Here is a 23258-nt window from a genome sequence, read left to right on the forward strand (position 1 = left end):
CCTTGGCTGGTCTTGTTTAAGCAATCATATTGTTGAGATTTCATGGATAAAGTTTCCCTGTCATGTCTCAAAGGCACTGTCTCATAGCAGATGTCCTGGCTTTCTGGCTCTTACAATCTTTCTACCCCCTCTTCCACCCTGTTCCATGAGTCTTAGTTATGGGGGTTCTTGTCAGTCCCATAGATGTGAGGAGGAAGACAACCAACCTAAGTAATGGCCAAATTAACTAAAGCAAGTAATTAATTAAAGCAAGCTTTTTGTATCCACATACAAGGATTGTCTCTCCCTAAAGGCAGGATTCAAGAGATCAGCATTGTACATGAGTAAAATAAGGACTCTTATAGCTCAGGAGTAGGGGGTTTTCAGAATGGGGGATTTGGAAGGCAAATGGGTAGAGTTACAGAAACAGAACATAACAAGTTGGCCATAACAACCTCCTGAAACAAAGACATGGCTGTATTTTATGGTGGTCATAACAAGGCAGTCATAACAATATGGTTATTACAAGTTAGTCATAACAATGTGGTCATAAGTCCAATTATACAGCTGCTGATTACCACCAATATATGAGTGATACTATTGCACCTTTAGGGATATCATAATATGTTGGTCATCGTTGTGGTTCATAGGCATCACAGCTGGGTAGGACTTTTGCTTTCTATTTTCCCCTTGCATATCACCTTCTTATACTATGAAAACGAATCCTCAAGGAAGAGGCTGTCATGTCAGATCCAATTCAGTTCTTCCAAGTCTTGCAAATGAAGTTCATAGTGTTCCGTCAACAATATTGACTTAACCTTCTGACAGTCTACAATTTACATGAACTTTGATGAATTTATGCTAAGTCAAATAAGCTAATCACAAAAAGATAATACTGTGAGATCTTACTTACAGGAATGCCAGTCAAACTCAGAGACAGACAGTAAAATGGAGGGTGCCAGGTTCTAAGGGAAGTAGCGATCGGGAGCTGGTGTTGAGTGGGGCCAGTTTCCATTTAGGAGGACGAAATGTTCTCAAGGTGAAAGTGGATATCTGCATCTAGTGTCACTTAAGAACTATGTGATTAAAACGGAAGCCCGGATTAAATGTATTGACCCAGAAGTTACAAGCAAGGTTTAGAGTTACTCTGGTCTGTGAACGTGATCCCAGGTGCTTGCCAAAAGGAAGTTGAGACCATCCTTTCTTGCCAGCCTCCACTTTGGGAGCTGGTGATCAGCTGACCAGGAAGCACCTGTGGCAGCCAGGAAGCAAAGGACCTGCCTGTAACAACTGTCCCCACCTTAAATGCAGCTTCCTTTGATGAACAGTGAAACACTGGGGAGGACTAACACTCCCTATGCTCTCCTTTGTCCCCAGGTGGAGTGACAGAAGAGGAGGCTCTTGCCGCTGAAGCTGCGGTGCATGAGGCGGAGGAAGGAGTCTCCTAACTGGTGCCACATACATCAGGTCAAACCATTTCTTCATTAGCCACACCACAGTAGGAGCCAGATGCAGCTAGGACACTACAATGGCTAGCTCTGCGATTATGACCTCCTGCCTGAGACCTGGATCCCCACGTCCTGGGCATTCGGAGTTTTTGTCTTCCCTGTCACAGCCAATCAAATAAGGCCAGTGTGCCTTGCTCTAAAGATACAAGACCTGCTCACTGAGAACTCCCATCCCATGATTATCAGGGAAGGAGGAGCAAAGTCACTAACAACACCATGCAGTGTGTAAAAGTAACCACATACTTGATGATATTAAATTGTGCAGCATCTGTCCTGGCGTCAGTGAACTTCCCGTAAAGGCCCACAGAGTGATAACTTTAATTCTGCGGACTTCCTGGTCTCTGCTTCTTAACTCATTCATGTGCTGGTGGCCAACTTTCAATAAAACTTTATGTATAAAAACAGACAGAGGGACACATTTGGCCAGTCATCTGCATGATGCTGGATGCATCTATTGCTTATCTGCCCCCCTGAGAACATAAGTAGCTCTGAAACTGCTTTCCCAAAGTGGCACCCAAGGCTGCTTTCTCCAGCTGTTTCGGGCACCCATCTTGTCCCTCTGCCTGCAGCTGTTTTGTTCAGGACATCTGACATCCAGTGAATGCAATGGGGTTGTCACTGTGGATGTGAAAACTCAAGGAGGCAGCAAATATTTTAGCCAGGACTGAACTGGGAGTCTCTCTTAACATCCAACAGATTAGGCTTCAGCATATTGGAAGACAAGGAAAGATTCCAGTGCCCCCATCTCACAGTGCTCAGAGGATTGATGCTTTAGTTTGACTTTAATGATGTAACAGCTGACATGCAAAAGAAGGGAAATATTTAAAAACAAATTCAGAATGGTACAATGGAGGTGGTAGGAATTTCTTCTGGCTGATGGGGACTCTGAGAGGTGTGTGTGTGTGTGTGTGTGTGTGTGTGTGTGTGTGTGTCTGTGTGTGTGTCTGTGTGTGTGTGTGTGTTCACACATCCCTCTTTTCCATTGCATGGTGAGATGCCCTTCTCTTTTTCCTGCAGATGGATGGTCTCTAGCCTGCTTCCAAACCCGCCCTCGGCTGAGTGCTGGGCAGCACTTCTACATGATCCTATGACGCTTGATATGGATGCAGTCCTGTCAGACTTTGTTCGGTCCACGGGGGCAGAACCTGGTCTGGCCAGAGACCTGCTGGAAGGTATGTGGACCTCATTGTCCCCAAACCACCCATTCAGGCTTGGACAGATGAGAGGCTTTTCATTGACTGACAATGGTGCCACTCGGACAGCATTTGGCCACTTTTGAAGTAAAACAAAGTGTTAATGTTGGGGATGGAATTCTTCTGTTTTGCTTGTCAGTATTTGGGATAGGACACGGATCACCAGCTGTTAATGTGCACACAGAGAAAGATGGCACTGGTGAGTGCTTCCGGAGAATGAGTCCAAATAACAATAATCATTTTTAAGGGCAATACAGTGCAGTAGAGTAAAAATTCTAGAACAGTCAAGAATATGCTTTCCATGGAGACCATTCCTTCATATGTTTGTCTTAGCTGAGATACAAATATCTTAGGCCAAAGTTATCAGTGGAAAAACCACCTAGTAGCCAGGAAATCCGAATGCACCCTTTGGGCTTTTCAGGTAGAGCACTTGAGACATAGAAAGCGTGTGTCTGGTGTATATGGGCTATTTCTGGGGCTCTATTCACCCATAGTCATCACAGACTGGACTTAACCTTAGTTCTTCCTCTTGAGTGATGATGCTGTTGAAGCAAGGAAAACTAAAAAGCTGATTGCTGCTGCTCAGGACATTTGGGCATGGCGAGGAGGAGCCTGTTTTCCAAGACTGATCTGCCTCAGATGCATCAATCACTGTTTGTGGAGTTGGGAACTGTAAAGCATTGTAAGCCACCGTGATTCTCAAGGTCAATTAGAGAAAACTGAATTACTAGGCATTTTCATAACCAGGGGTAGCTCCTGAGAGTTGGAAGTTCTTGTTGGGGTGCTAAGGAAATCCTTAATGCACGCGCTGAAAGTTTTCCCTCAGTAAAAATGTAGTCCTTGCTGCCTCTGTCATGTGAAGTCCTTTGAGGTCCCTGCTGCTCAGTTTGCTGCTGTAGAAATGAACAGGTTGGGACGGAGGCTGCTGTAGGGCTGGCCCATGCCAAACTCCCCTGCTTCTCAAATGAGGATAGTCAATTATTTTACTTCCTTTGTCCTTAGGTGCATTTGGAGGGGGGGGGGGGGTATGTAAGTTGACACCAACTCACCTTTAGAGGATGATCGTGGACAGTAGAAGGTGGTTGAGAATCTGTGCAGGTGGCTTGTGTTGCTGTAGCCAGCTGTGGCATCTCACTTGATTCCCCTTACACAGAGTCCAAACACTATTACCTCTTTTCCTCTTTCCTTCCTATTTTTTTAATTAAAATACATAAAAACTGGATTTTATGTGCCAATCTATGCATTGTAGTATATGGTTGGATTCGTGTGATAACCCTGTCAGGCACAGCACCTCTGCACTGCTTCCAAGGGCAGGGTCCCAGCCAGGTCCTCAGGCAACCACAGACAAAACCTCTGCCCGGCTGGCTTTGTCTCTTCATAGAGAGGAGTTGTGATCATGGAATTCTACTGTTGGATCTTTCAGAACTAGCATTTCACTCAGTGCCTAGTCCATCACTGCTCCTTAACTGACCTGACCAGGCCTCAAGGGAATAAAGAAAAGACGGGCAGAGACACAGACAGAAAGCTGTGATGGGTTGCTCTGGGCTCTCTGCTGGAGAAAACTCAGCACCTTGGAAGCACAGTGTGTTTATTATGTAGAATTGAACAGAGGCAGGGTAAAAGAGGAGGTGGGTCTATGTGCACAGATGAGTCAAAGAGATGGGTTCAGTTCATCTCAGTAGACGTTTCGGTCAGGGAGCAGTCGGCAAGGTTGTGAGGTTGGGGTGGGGTAGGGTGGAGAAAGCTATGGAGGGCATTTTCTGCACACACTATCCACACACAGACCCAAAGGGAAAACTTTGCCTTTTCTCTCTGAGCCACATCCTAGAAGGGAAGGCTTTGACATTAAAACATGGTTCTGAGGCTACGGGGTCCTTGAAATGTCCAGGTCATGTCAACACACTCAGGGCTTCACTCACTAGGGCTTCCTCCGCTCCCTACATGTCAGCACAGTTCCCAAGAGTTAGCTCAGTTGTGTGTCGCTGAGTAGTAAGACCTGGACCATAGTTTGTGGATCTGTTCATCCGTTGCAGGGCGTTTCAGTTGTTCCCAGTTTGGGGAAGTTACACTGAAGTGTCTACAGATATTTCACAGCAGAGTTTCTGTGAATGCACTTTTAATTTTACCTGGGTTGGGCTCGCTTGCTGCCTTACAAGACTCTGGCCTTCTGTTTTCCACAGTGGTAGGCCAGCCTGTGGCTGTGAATCCCTACCAGCAGTGCCTGAGACACTGTCTGTGCCATGTGCTCACCAGCTTTCTTTGCTTCTGTTGATTTTAATAACTCCAATGGGTGTGAACTGATATTCCTCAGTGGCTTTGATTTTCATTTACCTGACAGCTTTTGGTGCTGAGATGGTTACATCCTGGGGTGTTTTTTGGTTGGTTGGTTGGTTTGGTCTGGTTTTGTCTGATTATTATATCTTATGAAACATCTGTTCATACTTTTTACATATTTTTAACTTTAATCTTTTTCCTGTAGGGGAGCATCAAAAGGTCTTTGTATATAATGAGTTCAAATCCTCTGCCAGACACACAGTGCAGATATCTTCTCCCAGGCCCTGTTGGGCTCCACATTCTCCTCTTAGAGCTTTGCAACCCTAAGATCTCTCTCTGTCTGATACAATTCAACTTGATGGCTTTGTGGTTTGTGCCTCACACCTGTGGGAGCCTAAGAACCTTGGTGCAGCTCTGGAGCCCAGGCTCTTCTCGAAGGTATCTTAAGTTTTACATTTTTTGTGTTTTCCACTTAAATCTGCAACCCATTATAAGTTTTACTTTTGTGTGAAGTGTGGGGTTTTGGCTCAGGTCCATTTCTACTTGTATGAATTCAAATAGTTCTAACACCACTTGATGAAAATATCACCTGTCCTCCATTGAATAACAATGACTTTTTTGTAGCATTTGAGAACCAGCTGAGTGCACATGTGGAAATATATATCTGCTCTTGCCCATGGCATCTGTTTCTATTGCTGACAAGCACCCCAGGCTGGCTCATGCAGTGTAGTGAGTCTCACAGTCTAAAGGCATGCTCCTCCAGAATCCATTCTTCCAAGACTATTTCACTGCTTCACCTCCTTTGCCTGTCGCGAGAATTTTGGGATAAACTTGCCTCTAACTTGGAAGTGACCAGAGATTTTGATTGGAATTTGGTTATGTGTTTAAGGACATTCTTGCTGCTACATTAAATTTTAACTGATGAGGTACAGCCATGTTTTCTGTTTGTATTGATCTTGAGTTTTTTCATCAAATTATGTAGGCATCTCAGACAGGGCTCATACCTTCTTTTCTACATTTATATATGAGAGTCTTGTTTCTTGAAATGGTTATTTAATTTTCTCTGCCTTTAATTGTTCATTGCTAGTATGCAGAAATATAATTACTTACTGTTGAGGTTTTAGCATGAAATGTCACTAAAGCGAACTCAAATATTTTTTTCCTTTTATTGAAAATATATTCTTTTCTCATACAATATATCCTGATTCTAGTTTCTTCTCCCTCTGTTCCTCCCCACCTCCTGTCCCCTCTGGATTCACACCCTTTCTCTCTCATTAGAAAAGAACAGGCTTCTAAGAGATAACAACCAAACATGACAAAATAAAACATACTAAGATAAAGCAAAAACCAACATATCACAGTTGGACAAGGCTAACCAACAGGAAGAAAAGATCCTAAGAGCAGGGACAGGAATCAGAGACCCACTCATCCTCACACTGAGGAGTCCCATAAAAACACTAAGCTGTACAATACTACCATAAGCCTGTCTTTTCCCTTCTGTAGTCACATGCCCAGCTCTCCACTTATGTTTCAGTATTGCTTTATCTTTAAGACTTCAGGCTTTGTGATCATAGATAGAGATCACATGGATTTTTCATTACTTTATACCCAGTTACAGACAAATACTAACTATGTTTTGAGTAGGTGAATTAATTAATGAATAAATCTCAGAATGATGGGAAAATACTAAGCTAAAAGCTATAATATATACAAAGAGAAATGCAGTCCCTGTGCTTGCTGCTTCATCTCTGTGAGTTCCTTCATGCCTTGCTTAGTTGGTTCTGTGGGCCTTGTTTTCCTGGTGTCCTCCATCCCCTCTGGCTCTTACATTCATTCCACCTCCTCTTCAGCAGCAGTGAGCTCTTGAGGGAGGAGGGATTTGATAGAGACATCCCATTTAGACGGTCTTTTCGAGTAATGTCTGCCTGTCTATGCATCTGTTCCCATTTGCTGCCACAGGAAGCTTCTCTGATGATGACTGGATAAGGCACTGATCTGTGAGTATAGCAGAATATCACTAGGAGTCATTTTATTGATACTTTTTTTTTTAGAACAGTAGTGTTTTGTTTTGCCCTAGGTCTCTGGGATATTTAATCTCTGGTTCTTGGTCACTCAAGCAGTGTTGGATATGGGTTCCGTCTCATCAGACATTGGTTGGTGACTTGCACAAGTTCTGTGCCACCATTGCCCTAGCATAGCTTACACGCAGGACATATTGTACGTCAAAGATTTTGTGGCTGGCTTGGTGTGTACATTTCTCTTTTGGTAACTTGCAGGGTACCTTCCTGCACTAAAAACACTAGAATGCAGGGGTGAAGTCGAGTGGGTACCAGCTGGACTTTTCCATGTTCAACGAATTGTATGGGTGTTGTCCTCTGCATTGGGCCCCCTCTGTGAGTTTGCAGAGAGGACTGCTGTCTTAGCAATAGTCTGGGTTGTTTGGAGATTTCCATGGGACTCCTTGGGCAAATAACTCAATTGAATGCAACCCAATCCCACTAATGGAAGCTTCATTTGAGATGACCAATCGAGACTCTATGTCCCCCCATTACTAGGAGATCTCATTAGGATATCATCTTCATAGTTTAGGAAGTTTCCACTGCATTAGTTTTCCATGTCATCCCTTAAATGCCTCCCAATTCCAACTGTCTCACCACCACCACCCCTACATTCTCTCCCTCAATCCTACCTTCCTTCCTCTCTCCACATAATCCTCCCATTCCTGTCCCTGCATACCCCATTACACACATAAAATCTATTCTATTTCTCCTTCCTAGGAAGATCCATGTGTCCTTCCTAGACCCTTCCTCTATACCTAACATCTCCAGGTCTATGGATTGTAGCTTGGTTATCATTTCCTTAATGGAAATTTGTAGATATTATATCTACAAATAATCAAATTTATTCTATATTTATCTTTCTGGATCTGATTTTTTTATAGTTATATCCATTTGTCTGAAAATTACATGATATCATTTTTAACAGCTCAGTAATACTCCATTGTGCTAATGTACCACGTTTTCTTTATCTGTTCTTCTATTGAGGGACATCTAAGTTGTTTCCAGCTTCTGGAATTATGAATGAAACTACAATGAGCATAGCTGAACAAGTGTCCTTCTAATAGGTTGAAGCATTCTTTTGGTATATGCCCAAGAGTGGTAAAGCTGGATCTTAAAGTAAATTGATTCCTAACCTTCTAAGGAAACACCATACTGATTTCACAGTAGCTGTATTTAAATTTGCATTCCCACCAGCAATGAGTTTGCATTCCCACCAGCAATGGAGGAGTGTTCCCCTTATTCCATATCCTGATCAGCACGAGCTGTCACTTGTGTTATTGATCATAGTTTTTCTGACAGGTGTAAGATGTAATCTCAAAGTAGTTTTGATTTGCATTTTCCTCATAGTTAAGAATGTTGAACATTTCTTCAAGTGTTTCTCAGCTACTTGACGTTCCTCTATTGAGAATTCTGTTTGATATCTAATTTCTTGAGTTCTTAATTTGAATATCAGTCCTCTATTGGATGTGCAGCTGATAAAAATATTTTCACATTCTATAGGCTGCTGCCTTATTTTTACAGAAGCTTTTCAGTTTCATGAGGTCCCGTTTATTAATTGGTGATCTTAGTGTCTGCTCTATTGGTATTTGGTTCAGGAAGTCTTCTCCTGTGCCAGTGTGTTCAAGACTATTCCCTACCTTCTCCTCTTTCAGGTTCAGTGTAGATACAACATAAAACTGGATTGTTATATGTTGAGGCCTTTGAGTCACTTGGGCTTGAGTTTTGTGCAGGGTGATAAGTAAGGATCTATTTGCATTCTTCTACATGCAGACATCCAGTTTAAGCAACACCATTTGTTGAAGATGCTGTCTTTTTTTCCAGTGTATATTTCTGTCTTCTTTATCAAAAATCAAGTGTCCATAGATATGCAGATTTACCTTTTGATCTTCAGTTTGATTCCATTGATCAATGTATCTGTTTTTATTCCAATAGCATGTGGTTTTTATTTCTATAGCTCTGTAGTACAACATGAACAGGAATGGGAGAGTGCCACAGTTCTTTTCGTTCAGGGTTGTTTTAGATATGCTAGGGGTTTTGGCTCCCTGTGTTTCTTATGATTCCCTGTATTTCTTCAGTGTTCATTGTTATGTTCCCTTTTCATTTCTTTTCATTTCTGATTTTGTTAATTTGGATATTCTCTGTGTGTCTTTTATTCATTTGGATAAGGGTTTGTCTAACTTGTTGATTTTTTTTTCAAAGAATCAACTCTTTGTTTCATTGATTCTTTGTATTGTTGTGTTTCTATTTTATTGATTTCAGCCCTGAGTGATTATTTCTTGTCATCTACTCTCCTTAGGTGTGCTCACTTCTTTTTCTTCTAGAGCTTTCAGGTGTGCTGTTAAGTTACTAGTGTGAGATTGCTCCAGGTTTTTGGGTTTGTTTTGTTTTTGTTTTTTTATGTAGGCACTTAGTTCTATGGACTTTCCTCTTAGCACCACTTTCATTGTGCCCCAGAAGTTTGAGTGTGCTCTGCATTCGTTTTCATTGACTTCTAGAAAATCTTTCCTTTCTTTCCTTATTTCTGACTTCACCCATTTTTCATTCTGTAGAGAGTTATTCTGTTTCCATGAGTTTTTGAGCTTTCTGTTGTCTCTGTTGTTGTTGATATCCAGCTTTAATTTGTGGTGATCTGATAGGATTCAGGGAATTACTTCAATTTTCTTGTATCTTTTGAGACTTGTTTTGTGTCCAAGTATGTGGTCAATTTTGGAGAAAGTTCCATGAGGTGCTGAGAAGCAAGTATATTCTTTTGTATTTGGGTGAAATGTTCTGTAAATCTCTATTAGATCCATTTGGTATATAAAGTCAATTAGCTCCAATAAATCTCAGTTTGGTTTTTGTCTAGATGACCTGTCCATTGGTGAGAGTGAGGTATTGAAATCTCCTGTTATCAGTGTGTGAGGGTCAATAGGTGATTTAAGCTGTGGTAGTTTTTGTTTAACAGACTTGGATGCCCTGTGTTAGGGCATAGATGTTAAGAATTGAAATGTCATCTTCGTGGAATTTTTTTAAATTTTTGATGAGTATGTAGTGTCCTTCCCTATAGCTTCTGATTTGTTTTGGTTTGAAGTCTATTTTGTTAGATATTAAAATGGTCACATCTGCTTGTTTCTTAGGTCCATTTGCTTGGAATGCCTTTTTCCAACACTTTTCCCTGAGGTAACATCTATCCTTCATGTTGAGGTGTGTTTCTTGGATGCAGCAGAAGGATGGATCCTGTTTTTGCATCCATTCTGTTAGTCAGTGTCTTTTTATTGGGAAATTGAGTCCACTGTTATTGAGAGATATTAGTGACCAATGAGTTGATTCCTGTTATTTTATTGGTGGTGGTGATGGTAGTGTGTGTGTGTGTGTGTGTGTGTGAGTGTGTGCATAAGTGTGTGTGTGTGTGTGTGTGTGTGTATGTGTGTGTGTGTGTGTGTGAATATGCTCACACACATGTGCTTTCCTTCTTTTGGTTTTGCTGGTCTAAGAATATTTGTTCCTTGTGTTTTATGGGTGTAGTTAACCCCCTTAGGTTGGAGTTTTCCTTCTAGCACCTTTTGTAGGGCTGAGTTGTAGATAGATATTATTTAAATTTATATTTTGTCATGGAATATCTTATTTTCTGCATCTGTAGTGACTCAAAGTTTTGCTGGATATAGTAGTCTGGGCTGGCATCTGTGACCTCTTAGAGTCTGTAGCACATCTGTCCAGGTCCTTCTGACTTTCAGAGTCTCCACTGAGAAGTCAGGTGTAATTCTAATAGGTCTGCCTTTATATGCTACTTGCTTTTTTTTTCCTTTCAGCTTTTAATGTTCTTTATCTATTCTGTATGCTTAGTGTTTTGGTTGTTATGTACCAAGGGACTTTCTTTTCCAGTCCAATCTATTTGGTGTTCTGAATATTTTTTGTACCTTTATAGGCATCTCTTTCTTTAGGTCAGGAAATTTTTCTTCTATGATTTTATTGAAAGTATTTTCCAGGCCTTTGAGCTTGGTTTTTTCTCTCTCCTCTATTCCTATTATTCTTGGATTTCATCTTTTCATAGTGTCCCAGATTTCCTGGTTGTTTTGTGTCAGGAGTTTTTAAGATTTAAATTTTCTTTGACCATATCTTCAACATCTGAGATTCTCTCTTCCATCTCTTGTGTTCTGTTGGTGAAGCTTGCCTCTGTGACTCCTGTTTGAATTCCTGAATTTTTCATTTCCATAATTCCTTCACTTTGTATTTTTTTATTACTTCTATTTTAATTTTTAAGGTCTTCAACAGTTTTATTCACTTCCTTAAACTGTGTCTATTCGTGGATTTCTTTAAGGGATGTATTTGTTTCTTCCAATTGTTTCTCTTTTACTCAATTTCTTTAAGGGATTGTTTCATTTCCTCTTTTAGGACCTCTATCATCTTCATATAGTTGGTTTTAAGTTTTTTTTCTTGTGTTTCTGCTGTGTTGGAATGTTCAGGACCTGCTATGGTAGGATATCTGGGCTCTAGTGGAGATATATTGCCCTGGACATTATTGATTGTGTTTTTATGATGGCATCTAGGCATCTGGGTTTGGGATGGTTTTAGGTCTAAGTGCTGATTTCTGGATTTGTCTTTGTTGGGTGGGTGTTTTTCCTTGGTTTTTGTTTCTTTTCTGGGCTTTGGAGAATATGATGGCTGTGTGTTGCCTGTTTTCCTGGTCTGCTCAGGGTGTTCCCTTGGCTTAGCAGGGGGTGTCTGCTGGGGTTTGGGGCTGGGATAAAGTAATGGGGGGGGGCAGTAAGAAGGGAAAGATCTGTGGGACCCACAGGAGATGGGAGCAGGGGGAGGGAAAGCTGCCATAGGTGGTCTGCTGCAGAGCTGAGGATGAGACTAGGGGATTGGATCTGGGGAACAGAGGGAGAAGAGATCTGCAAATAGCCTGCCTGGTTTTCTGGCAAGCATGGTTGGTGGGTTAACAAGAGGGGCCTGCTAGAGTTGAAGGCTGGGAAAAAGTGATGAGTTGGGGGAGGGAATTTAGGAGGGGAAGGTCTGTGGGATCCACAGGAGATGTGTACATCAGGAAAGGAGGGCTGCAGCTGGTATTCTGTTGCAGCAGCCCTAAGGGTGAGACTAGAAGATTGGATTTGGAGGGGAGCAGGCAGCGGTGAAGGTCTTCAGCTAGCTTAACTGTTTCCCTGTCCTATTCAGCTGGTGTGTTCCCTGTGAATGCCTGCTGGTGTTAGAGGCAGGGATGGTGGGGTGAGTTGGGGAAAATTAGGGGGGAAGAAGTTTGTGATCTCTTGGGGTTGGGTTCAAGGAGAAAGAGAGACCACAACAGGTTTCCAGCTACAGAGCAGGGGGTAAGACTGGGGGATTGAATCTAGTGGAGCAGAGAGGTGTGAATCTGCCTCCAGCCTACCTGTTACCCTGGGAGGAGCAATCCTTGGTTGGCAGTGGGTGCTGCTGGGGTTGGGAGCTAGGACAAAGCAATGGGTAGAGAGGAGGATAGTAGGGGGAAGATCTGTGGGATCCATGGGACCGGGGAATAGGGAAGGCTGCCACATAACTGGAGATGAGACTGGGGGTTGGATCTGCAGTGAACAAAGGAAGAAGAGCAAATATATTTTCTAGGCAGTGTAGGTATATATGTGTATATGTGTGTGCATGTGTGTATGTCCTTAAGATTTTTACAAGGATAACCATAATGCCTCTCAATAGGGAGTTTTATTTTTTCTTTCTCAATCAGCTGACTATAATTCCCATAAAAGGTTGAGTGGAAATATGTAAGGGGCCCCAAATTTCAGAGAAAGTGGTCAGACATCGACCCTTAAACAGAAAATAGACTGCAGAGTTTTGTATATGCTCTTGGTCTAGCAGAGGACATGCCAAATTTACAGAAAATTTTATCCAGCATCAATGCTGGGGTCTTTCAGGTGGGCTTCCTGTATCAGTGGACACCACCGCAGTTTCTCCCCTTGCTGCTCACCTCCCCAATTGCACCACTCTCAGATGCTGCAGCCTTCCAGCAGTCACTCTGAATGTTCTGCAGCGTGCCACCCTCCTCTGCTTCTGGGACTCAGATGATATCATGTCGCAACCTTTGCTGCTGCCATGGGCTCCTCTGGCCCTGTTCAATTGCCTTCCTCCAGCCTGTTTTCTGTACATTGCTTGAACTAAGTTGTTGCTAATGATTTCTTTATATATTTAACAGTTCTTTCATCCTCAACTGAGGAAATGTCACCCTCAGATTGGCCTGTAGGCAAGGTTGTGGGAAATTTTCTTGATGAAAAATTATTGGTGTGAAAGGGCCCAGACCACTGTGGGGCAGGTGGTCCTGGTGCATATGAGAAAGCCAGCTGAAACTGATGGAAAGAGATATAGAAACCCACATCCAAGCATTAGGTGAAGTTTGGGAATCCTGCAGAAGAGGGGGAGGGATTGTAGGGGCCAGAGGGGTCAAGGACCCCATAAGAAAACCCACAGAATCAACTAAGCAGGGCTCATAGGGGCTCTCAGAGACCAAACTGACAACCAGGGAGCCTGCCTGGGACTGACCACTCTGCATATATGTTACTGTTGTGTAACTTGGTCCTCTTGTCCACTCCTAACAGTGGGAACAGGGGCTGTCTCTGACTCTTTTCCTGGCTTTTGGGTTTGCTGTGTATATGTTTGGGATTATAATATCCTCTTCTGGAATTTTTCTGTTAATGAGGACATAATGCCCCTCTTTGCCTCATTAGATTAGTTTCAACTTGAAGTTGATTTTGTTGGAAATTAGAATAACCACACCTGTGTGTTTCCTTGTTCTGTTTGCTTGGTATACCCTTCCTATCCTTTCGCTCTGAGGTGGTGTGTATAGTGATCATGAGGTGTGTCCATTGGAGGCAACAAAGAGATGGATCCTGTTTTCTAATGCAGTCTGACAGTCTGTGTCCCTTTACTGGGAGTTGAGACTATTAATATTAAGTTATTGTGCAACAATGTCTATTAATCCCCATCATTGTGTGGCTTTGTGGAGGTCTGTTAGGCCTCTTTTGGTTCAGTGTTCTGGATTTGATTGGTGCCTTGTCCTTTTTTGTGTATGTATATATTGAACATTCTATTCAGACCTAAGTGTTCCTTCCAATATCCTCCCTAAAGCCAGCTTAGTAGTTACAAATTCCTTAAATCTGGTTTTGTCCATGGAGATTTTTCCTTTCTTCTTTAATTCAGTTTGGCTAAGCTGTCATCTGTGGTCTTCCATAACTTGCTGGACATTGGTCCAGTCTTTTCTGGATTTTATAGTCTCCTTTGAAAAGTCTGCTGTGATTCTGATGGCCCTGTCATTGTATATGAGTTGGTCCTCCTTTTTTAATATTCTTTGTCTGTATGCTTAGTGTTTTGATTATTGTATGACCTGGAGTTTCTTTTCTGATCCTGTCTATTTGGTATGCCTCTTGGATCTTGATAATCATCTCTCTGCTTAGATTAGGGGAAGTAAGTTTTCTTCTATGGTTTTTTAATTTATTATTTTAGTCAAAAGTTACTATGTGATATATTGTGATAATTTTCTTTCCCCTGCTCCAATTCCTCCCAGATCCTCCCTGAACCTCCCACTCACCCAACTTTTTCATGCCTCCCTCTCTCTGAAAAAGAAAAATTAAAAAAAAAACACAAAAACCACAAAAAAGTACCAAACAAAACACACGCAACTATAATAACGATTTTTAAAAAATGGTGTCCAATGTGTGTTGGCCAGTAACTCCTTAACATGAGGCCTGCCCTGTAGTGTGTTTGATACATCCAATGATATTCCATTGGGGGAAAAAATGACTTTCCCTTTCTCAGCAGGTATCAATTGCAATTAAGTAACTTCTGGGTTAGGGTGGGACTGTGTATTTCATTCTGGCATTTTTCCATAGCCTCTTTGAGTTTCTTTGACCATATTTATTACAGCTATTTAATATTATAATAATAATCCTCTTATAGGTCATCCAAGTCAATTTTTTCAAGTGACATCACTATGTGACTAAAATTTTTGTTGGAGATTTGTTTTGGTTATTCATATTTGAGATTTTGCAATGGGTCTTAGATATCTCAAACTGGGTAGTTAGTGGTGTTTCTTGGTAGAGAACACTTGTCTCTCCTTTGTTGAGTGCGTATTTCATGTTCTCTTGCCCATTATCCCAACTTGTCAGGTTGCTACATGAGGCTTGGGATTCAGTCTTCTGACACTTCTGTGTTGATGTTCAAATGGGATTTCAGAATTAGACCCAGCTAAGTTTGAGCTGAGGTCTCTAAGCCCAGGAGCAGACTTTCTATAGAGTTAGAGGATTCTCAGAGTCAGTCTTCAGCAGTCTGAGCACTTTTCTTCGATGGGTGCTGTCCAAGTTGCCTATATGAATATGAGGTTGTTTTTCTTTTTTCTTTTTTTTTTAACCTAAAAGGCAAGTATAGAACTCATGGTCCTCAGGTGAGTCACCGAGGTGGGTGGAGTTGCTGGTTTAACCCCAGGCTAGAGATAAGGATAAGGACATTCCTCAGGTGGGTGTGGCTGGTGGCACAAGTGAGTCTTCCCCACCAGAGGGATGTATGTAGTGGGTTTTAGAAAGGCAAGGACACAGGGTCATTAGGCAGTTTACAGAGGAGGGTAGAGTTACCTGTTTGGTCTAGTGCCCCTCCCTGGAGAGGAGTAGTTCTCAGGTTGTGGAGGTAGGTAGAGCTGGCACTGGGAATCTTGCATCTACCTAGAGAAAGGGCCAGGTATATGCAGTCAGGATGTGTGGGGTTGGTGGGGTAGCTGGAGTCGGGGGTGTCATAAGGGAAGCCCGGACTCTCCAGCTAGGGTTGTGGGCTAGAGAGATCTGGCAGGTGTGGATGGGGTTAGTGGCACAAGTTGAGCCTCCTTAACTGAGGGGTGTGTGCAAAAAGGCACAGAAAGGAAATGGGACATTTGGTCCTTAAGGAGGTCACAGGGGTAGGCAGTTCTTAAGTGCAACCAATGAGTAAGCTAATGAAGTATTTGTCTTTTTGTTCCTGGTTTATATCCCTTCCTCTAATGACCTCTGCATTCACCCATGCTATTACAAAATACAGAATTTCATGTTTTATAGCCAAACAGTATTCCACAGAGGCCTTGTATCACACTTTGTCATCTGCTAATCAATTGATAGTGGGCAATTAATTATATTCTTTCTAGTTCTTGTCTATTACCAATAGTGCTTCAATGAATGTGGAGGTGCAAATGGCTCTTTGATATATTGATTTTACTGCCCTTTAATACATGCCCTGTGGTTGGATTGCTGAATCACATACTGGCTGTGTTTTTAATTTACCAAGAACCCTCCATGCTGTTCTCCACTGTGGCAATACTAATTTGCATTCTAGCCTGCAATGTGCAAGGGCTTCCATCCCCTGCCCCCATACCACACTTTTTACTTACTTTCCTTTCTCTTAATAGCCATTGAACCTAATGAGATTATAGCTCATTGGCCTTTGGCTTGAGGTCATTTCCTGAGTCCTGTAGCATCCCCTGCACTGCCTAGTATCCAGCTGCAGCCACCAGGAAAAAAGTGTATGGCAAAGTCACCTGGACCCAGCTGCTTCTTGACATGCAAAGGCAATACAGTTCCATACATAGAGGGTTCTTTAAAGCATCAGTTTATTTGCTGCTGTAAAGGTTGAAATGTTCTCATAGGCAGGCCCTGGGAAGGCGTGTGCCGGGAAGGTGGAGATATGAATCCTTCTAGGAATCCAGAAGGTGCTGAAGGATCAGAAGATACAGTGGTATCCAAAGATGGACAGAAGGGACCTGGGCCTTCTCATGCTATTTTAAATTTTGAGTCTAATTTACTTTATGAGCATACTTTGTTTATTTCAATATGAAAAGATTGAAAGGGGGAAAATACTGCCATAAGAATCCCAGTATGATGCAGAGAGGGCAGGAAGAGTGTTGTAAGGACACGGACCCTGGCTGAGAGACCAGATTGGGACAAGAAGATAAAAAGATGTAGACAAGAAAGTAAACCAGGATCTGCCTGCAGATGGAAGGTGTCCCTGCCTGCCACCTGCCACCTGTCTCCTTTCTGTCAGTCTTCACACATTGCCAAGGACGAAGTCAGAACAACAGACGCTGTTCCCCCAAAGCAGTGAAACTCTGTGAAGTCCACTTTCTGTTGGCATGACAGGATACCTGTGGCTAGATAATTTGCAAGCAGCAGAGGTTGTTTTCTTCAGCTTATCCTGGAGTCAAGAAGTCAGAGAGCATGTCACTGTGGTCAGCCCACGCCAGTGAGGGTATGAGATGTAGCATGGCTGAAATAGGAAGGACACTGGGTGTACCAAAGAGGGAGAACACATCTACACTTCTATCGCATCCTGCTGGTAGCTAATCCCGTCCTGCCTGAGCAAGAAGTTCTTCCCAAGAGAAATGTGCTAATCCCCTGTAAAGGTTGGCCCGGCACTGCCACGGTTGCCATTGAATTTAAACGTGTGTTTTGGAAAAGATGAACCACTGGCTGAGGAGCACCTTCATAACTTGCAGAGCAAGCTCCTCCCCTAGGTACTCCAGTCCCTTCAGTGCCTGGCCCTGCTCCATCCTCCTGCTTCACCATCTCCTGAGATCCTTCACTTTCCCTTTCTCCAGCCCCACCACCCTCTGCTTCTGCTTAATCCCATCACGGCCCTCCCCTCTACACACACTCCCCCCAAGTCCCCCTCTGTCTCTTTTCTCATCGCTGTGACCAGTGCTGAGCAGGAAGCAAAGGTTGTTTGTATGGATGACTCTGGGAGTGCATGCTTCATGGTAGGGAAGGCATGGCTTTGGAAACAGCTTTGACTGGAGCAGCAGGAGTCCAGGCTGCTTTCTCACATGGGGTGGGTCAGGAAGCAGGAAGTGAACAGGAAGTGGGGCCACACCATAAAACCTCAAGGCCACCCATAGCAACCCATTTCCTCAGGGACGCTCCTCTTCTTTATTTTTAATTTATATGCATTGTCGTTTTGTCTATATGTACGTGTGTGTGAGGGTGTCGGATCCTCTGGAACTGAAGTTACAGACAGTTGTGAGCTATCATGTGGGTGCTGGGAATTGAACCCAGGTCCTCCTGAAAAGCAGCCAGTGTTCTTAACCATTGAGCCATCTCTCCAGCCTGATGCTCCTCTTCTAAGGGTCCTACATCCTCTTACAATGTTGCCACTGGCTGGGACCAAGTGTTCAGGTACATGAGCCTGTGGAGAATATTTCACAGTCAAACCACAGCACCTTCGAAGGTAACTCAGAAACTCCAGACTTATTTTCCTCATATAATTAGAAGTTCTTTAAAACAAAGAAAATAACATTGTTAATGATGGTGTCCATAGGACATTTTATGAAAACTTTTGATTGACTTGAAATTATGGTGCTGGTAGGCCTGGTGGACCCTTTAGCACTTTGCACTGTACAGATCAGGGTTACCAGTGATCTTTCTCCTTGTTTCTTTATGTTTGGGCCTTTGAGTTCCTTTCTTCTAGGAGATCTTAATAGAATAGATATTAGGGATGTTGTTATATGCCAGATATTGAACTCTTCAAACATACTATCATTTCTTTTCTCACAATGAATTAGCAATGGAGAGGTTAGATTTCCCATTGAGTAGCTAGGAAAGCTGATGCCAAGAAAAGTCTCTCTAGAGGCTCCACAGCCAGGACAGAGCAGAGCCCAGTGCCACCCATTCAGGACCAGCATCTGAACCCAGCTCCGACCACCAAAGACGAGGCACACTCTACAAAAGCCACATCACCCTCCCCCGGCTCTGTGTGCACTGCCTTCCACAGCGTCACAGCACTCCACAAAGAAAGATGCACCCATGTTTTCGATAATTGCTGAAGAGGTGGCTTAATAAACCCTTTTATGAGCTGCCTAATTAACCTTTATTTTTCAAATGAAGCAATCCATACTCCAATAGACTGCAAAACTTTTAAAAAGGGAAAAAAATGTGGCTAACATCGATGTGCTAGACACTGTCTGGCCACTTTGCATCTATTAATTAAGTTAATTAAGACAACTTCTGAAAGGGAGCCAAGCACACGAATTGCTCATGAAGCACCCATCCCTACCTGAAGGGAAGCAGCGCTTCAGTTCTAGAGTAACTGAAAGTCAGGCCTCAAGGCTCCGCCAGGATGTTGCAGCACCAAGCCCACACCTTGCCTTGTTCACCACAGAAAACAGCTCCTGAACGAAGCAGCGGGATCTCACTTAGGAAAACCAGTAATGGGAAATTAGCATCTCATGGTTGTTGGTTTTGTCTGTCTGTCTGTTTGTTTTTTATGATTCTTCAGAATCTTTGTGGAATTTGGAAAGCCAAAGAAAACAAAGGTGAATAAGTTAGATTTTATTCCTCAGAAAGAAGGGGCAGAGAAGGAGCCAGGCATGTATGCACCTGCAGCACCACCTTACTTGGTAGTCTGAGACATGAGAATCGCTTGAGCCTAGTAGTTCCAGGGTAGCCTACAGGACATAGCATATCCCTGTCTCTTGTGTTGAGCTACCCAGCTAACTGAAGATGTATGTATGGCAACTAATTGAGCGGGTCATTTGAAACCAAGAATTCTTCAGGTTGTTTCTGAGAAAGTATAGCCTCTTTTCCTGGTCTCTTAGGGTTGAAAAATGTGTAGTTTGGAAAACCGCTTCTGATGTATTTTCTCGATCCAACTCATGCACAGAGGCAGCTGCCGATTGCTTGACAATCACAATGACAAGCCATTCACTGACATTTCTGTTAGGCCCTTGGAGTCTTGCCCATGGTGTGGGGACAGCAGCTGCTGACTGAGATCACTGCAGAAATACTCCACAAGAAAGGGGGAAGGTGAAGGGAAGGCCTTTTTGGTAAAATTCAAAAGGCCCCACTATCTGCCAGTTGGCCATGGGATCTAGGTAGAGCAAATCCACATTGCTGCTCAGAGAGCATCTTGAAGAGCAATCACGGAGAGTCCACATGACCAGGCAGTGGTAGCACAGGCTGCTATCTGGGGACCACTGATTTTGGAAGAGCCCTGCCATTTCACTCCATTCCACTAGATCCTTTCTCATTTTTCTTACCTGGAAGGGAATGAAGCCAGAGCCTGGAGCATACTAAGTGTGTGCGTGTGCTCTACCACTCAGCTCCATATCCAGCCCTAAGTGCCAGAGTCCCTGAGTGCTCATGAGCTCAGATGACCAAACTTCTAAGATACCTCCTCTGGCCTGGCCCCATTCAGGACACAGTCTTCATTTGGATAAAGGAGCATATCCAAATACTCTTGAATCCTGTCTGCACCATTTGTGGTAACTTCTTTTTGTGGCTGTGGTCAATTATGTGGCTTTTATTTCCCTCCTTTCCTGGCTGTTAGGGAAGGCTGTAGCCCAGTACCATCACTGGCCTATTTTCTCATCTTAAGAAGATCTGGCCCAGCTTGGCTGCTTGAGGTTAAATACTTCCTCTCTGGGCAGCCAACCAGCTGGGCAGATGGCAAAGTCAGTAAAGTGTTCACCTCACAACCACAATGACCTGAGTTTGATCCCCATATCCTACATTAAAAAGCCAGGTATGGGGATGTGCTTGTGATCTCATTACTGGGTAGGCAGAGACAGGTGACTACCTGGAGCTCACTGGCCAACCAGCCTAGCCTAATCTGTTAAACTCCAGGCCAATGAAAGACCCTTCCTTAAAACACAAGCCAGACAGCACCTGAGAAGTACCCAGTGTTAACCTCTGGCCTACACACACACTCACACATTCACAGACACACACACACACACACACACACACACACACACACACACACACACACACTTGCATGCATGCACAGCAGGAAGCCAGACTATGAACCAGTTTGCTTACTCTGCTATAGATTTTAAGAAGACTTAGGAGGGCTGGGGAGATGGCTCAGTGGGTAAAGAACTTGTCTCACAAGTATGAGGATCTGAGTTCAGATCCCAGACTCCATATAAAGCCAGACACGGTAGTATATATCTGCAACCCCAGCAACCCTGCAGTGAGATGAAATGTGGAGACGAGAGAATCCCTGGAAGCTCAGGGAGGGGGTAGCTAGTCTCACACACACAATAGTGACTACAGAAGGCCCTGTCATGAAGTATGTGGGCTGACACCCAAGACTGTCCTCTAACCTCTGTGTGCCCTCACTCACACATGCATAGACACAAAAAGACAAGAGATCTGTGGATAAATGATAATGTAGGTACATCAATTTAAAGCTTATTCACAAATACTGAAAAGTGAAAAATTGCAAGACAAGCTGGGAATTGAAAACAGTGTAACTGGGCAGCTGAAGATTTGGGAAGCTTAGTGTTTGCCTGTCAATGTGCTTTACTATGTTACTGTGAAAGGAAAGGTTCATGCTGAAATACTGATGGATGAAATGATACTGTGATACATTGTGTCCTGAATGGGGCCAGGCCAGAGGAGGTATCTTAGAAGTTTGGTCATCTGAGCTCCTGAGCGCTCAGGGACTCTGGACTGACAGCTAGGGAGCCTGCATGGGACTGACCCAGGCCCTCTGCATGTGTGTGGCAGTTGTGTAGCTTGGTCTGTGGGGCTCGTAGCAGTGGGATCAGGACCTGTCCCTGGCACTTGAGTTGGCTTTTAGGAATCCATTCCCCATGCAGGATGTGTCGCCCAGCTGTGGGAGGTGACATGGATGAAGATAGAAGGGAAACCATGAGTTGATTCTTGTCAGAGCTGGGCTGTGGATCCCAGGGGAACCATTACAGTTGTGTGTCTACTTCTACATACATAGGAAAGCTCCCTTAATAAAATGCCTAAAACCAGCAGGACACCTGCCAGGATGAGCACCCTGTGCAGAAACTTCCAGGCTGCATGTCGTGAGGAGACAGCACTGAGCATCCTGAGAGTCCTAGAGGCTAAGCTCCCAGGCCAAAGCTTGGGAGAGGAGAAAGCTGCCCAGGTGGAGCTCAGATGAATTACTGTAGTTTTAAGACTGACTGTAGTTAATTGTACTGCACACTGGAAATTCTCTAAAAGATGAGACGAGACTCTTAAGTGATTAAAAAACATTGAAAAAGTCTGTTTACAACAAGGACTCATACCTGAAGGGATTTATAACAATTCTATTCACTATCAAAATCTGCAAGCAACATAGCATCTCTCAGCATATAAATGGATAAACACACCTTCCTGTGTGCATACAATGGAATACGCCTCAGCAATGGAAATAAATGAATTACTGATGCATGTTACAACATGGATGAATCTCAGACCTTTTATTCTGAAGGTATCAAGCAGCACTGTATTGCAAGAGACCATTTGTTCAAAGCTCCAGCACAAGGCTACCTGGTAGACAAATGTCTGAAAGGTGATGCCCAAGATTCCTGTTCCCCAATAATGAGCTATGTGCCGGCATAGCTACAGTCATGCCCCTGTCCTTGTCTTCCTTATCCATAAATTCTCTTGCTGATGATAGTCAATGGCGGTTCAAAACTATTAAATTGAAAAGTCCAAAAAAATTGATAAAAGTTTGCACTATTCTAACTTAGGAATAACTAGGACATGAATCATTCTTTTGCCTATATCATGCTGTGTATGTGTTCAGGTGGTCCTTATTCTACCTGACAGTGACCCCCAAAGCACAGAAGTAGAGGTAGTGGCATCTGGGAGAGAGCAGGGAGGGGTGAGGTGCTTCCTGGGAGTGGAAAGGTAAAGACTCCTGGTTTAACAAGGAAGGTGGGGGTTTCTCAGACCAGCTCTGAGGGTCTGACACACCCACAGCTTCAGACATCTCCCACAAGTTTTGGGACACATTTCCCTCGGATAAAAAGGGGCTACTGTAGTGCTACAAAGGAGCTGTGCAGACAGGATCTAGGCTGATAATCATTTGATTTTAACAGAAATTATGCCCTTATCTGGTGATCCAAGGCAATGCCAGGTGCTCTTAAAAACAACTGAAGGCAGCAGACACGGAAGGGAAGAGGACATGAGGTGTGACAGTCAAGCAGCCCTCTGCTGCTTGCCTGACAACGGAGGAGGAACACCAGCCAAGGATCCTGAGTGGCGTCTAGAAGCACACCATCAGTCGATAGCTTGACACAGAAACTCAGTACTCCAACCACCTGAGACAGGATCAGCCCTCAAAGCTGACCCTCTTCTAGCATCCAGGAGGGACCACAGCGCAGCTGACACCTTGACCTCAGCCAGCCCTGTGAGACTCGGAACAAGGAAATTAGCTGAGGCCTCTGGACAGCTGGCTTCCAAAATCATGAGAAAATAAACTCATGTTGTTGTAAGCCGCTTGGTGTGTGACAATGCCAGAGGGACTGATGAGGA

At 43.5% G+C, this 23258-nt stretch overlaps 1 protein-coding gene across 7 annotated transcripts in view; it reads left to right on the plus strand.

Moving 5' to 3' along the window:
* The window catches only part of Otud7a (OTU deubiquitinase 7A), a 314162-nt gene that overhangs the window by 198729 nt on the left and 92175 nt on the right, over window positions 1-23258 (plus strand). For all 7 annotated transcript variants that reach the window (XM_036188083.1, XM_036188116.1, XM_036188073.1 and 4 more), the window contains 2 exons: window positions 1357-1446; window positions 2505-2659. In XM_036188083.1, coding sequence (XP_036043976.1) covers window positions 2509-2659 — 151 coding nt within the window. In that variant the 5' untranslated portion in view covers window positions 1357-1446; window positions 2505-2508. The remainder of the gene's footprint in view (window positions 1-1356; window positions 1447-2504; window positions 2660-23258) is intronic.

The sequence above is a fragment of the Onychomys torridus genome, chromosome 1, assembly GCF_903995425.1.
Source record: "Onychomys torridus chromosome 1, mOncTor1.1, whole genome shotgun sequence".
In the NCBI taxonomy this organism is placed as follows: domain Eukaryota; kingdom Metazoa; phylum Chordata; class Mammalia; order Rodentia; family Cricetidae; genus Onychomys; species Onychomys torridus.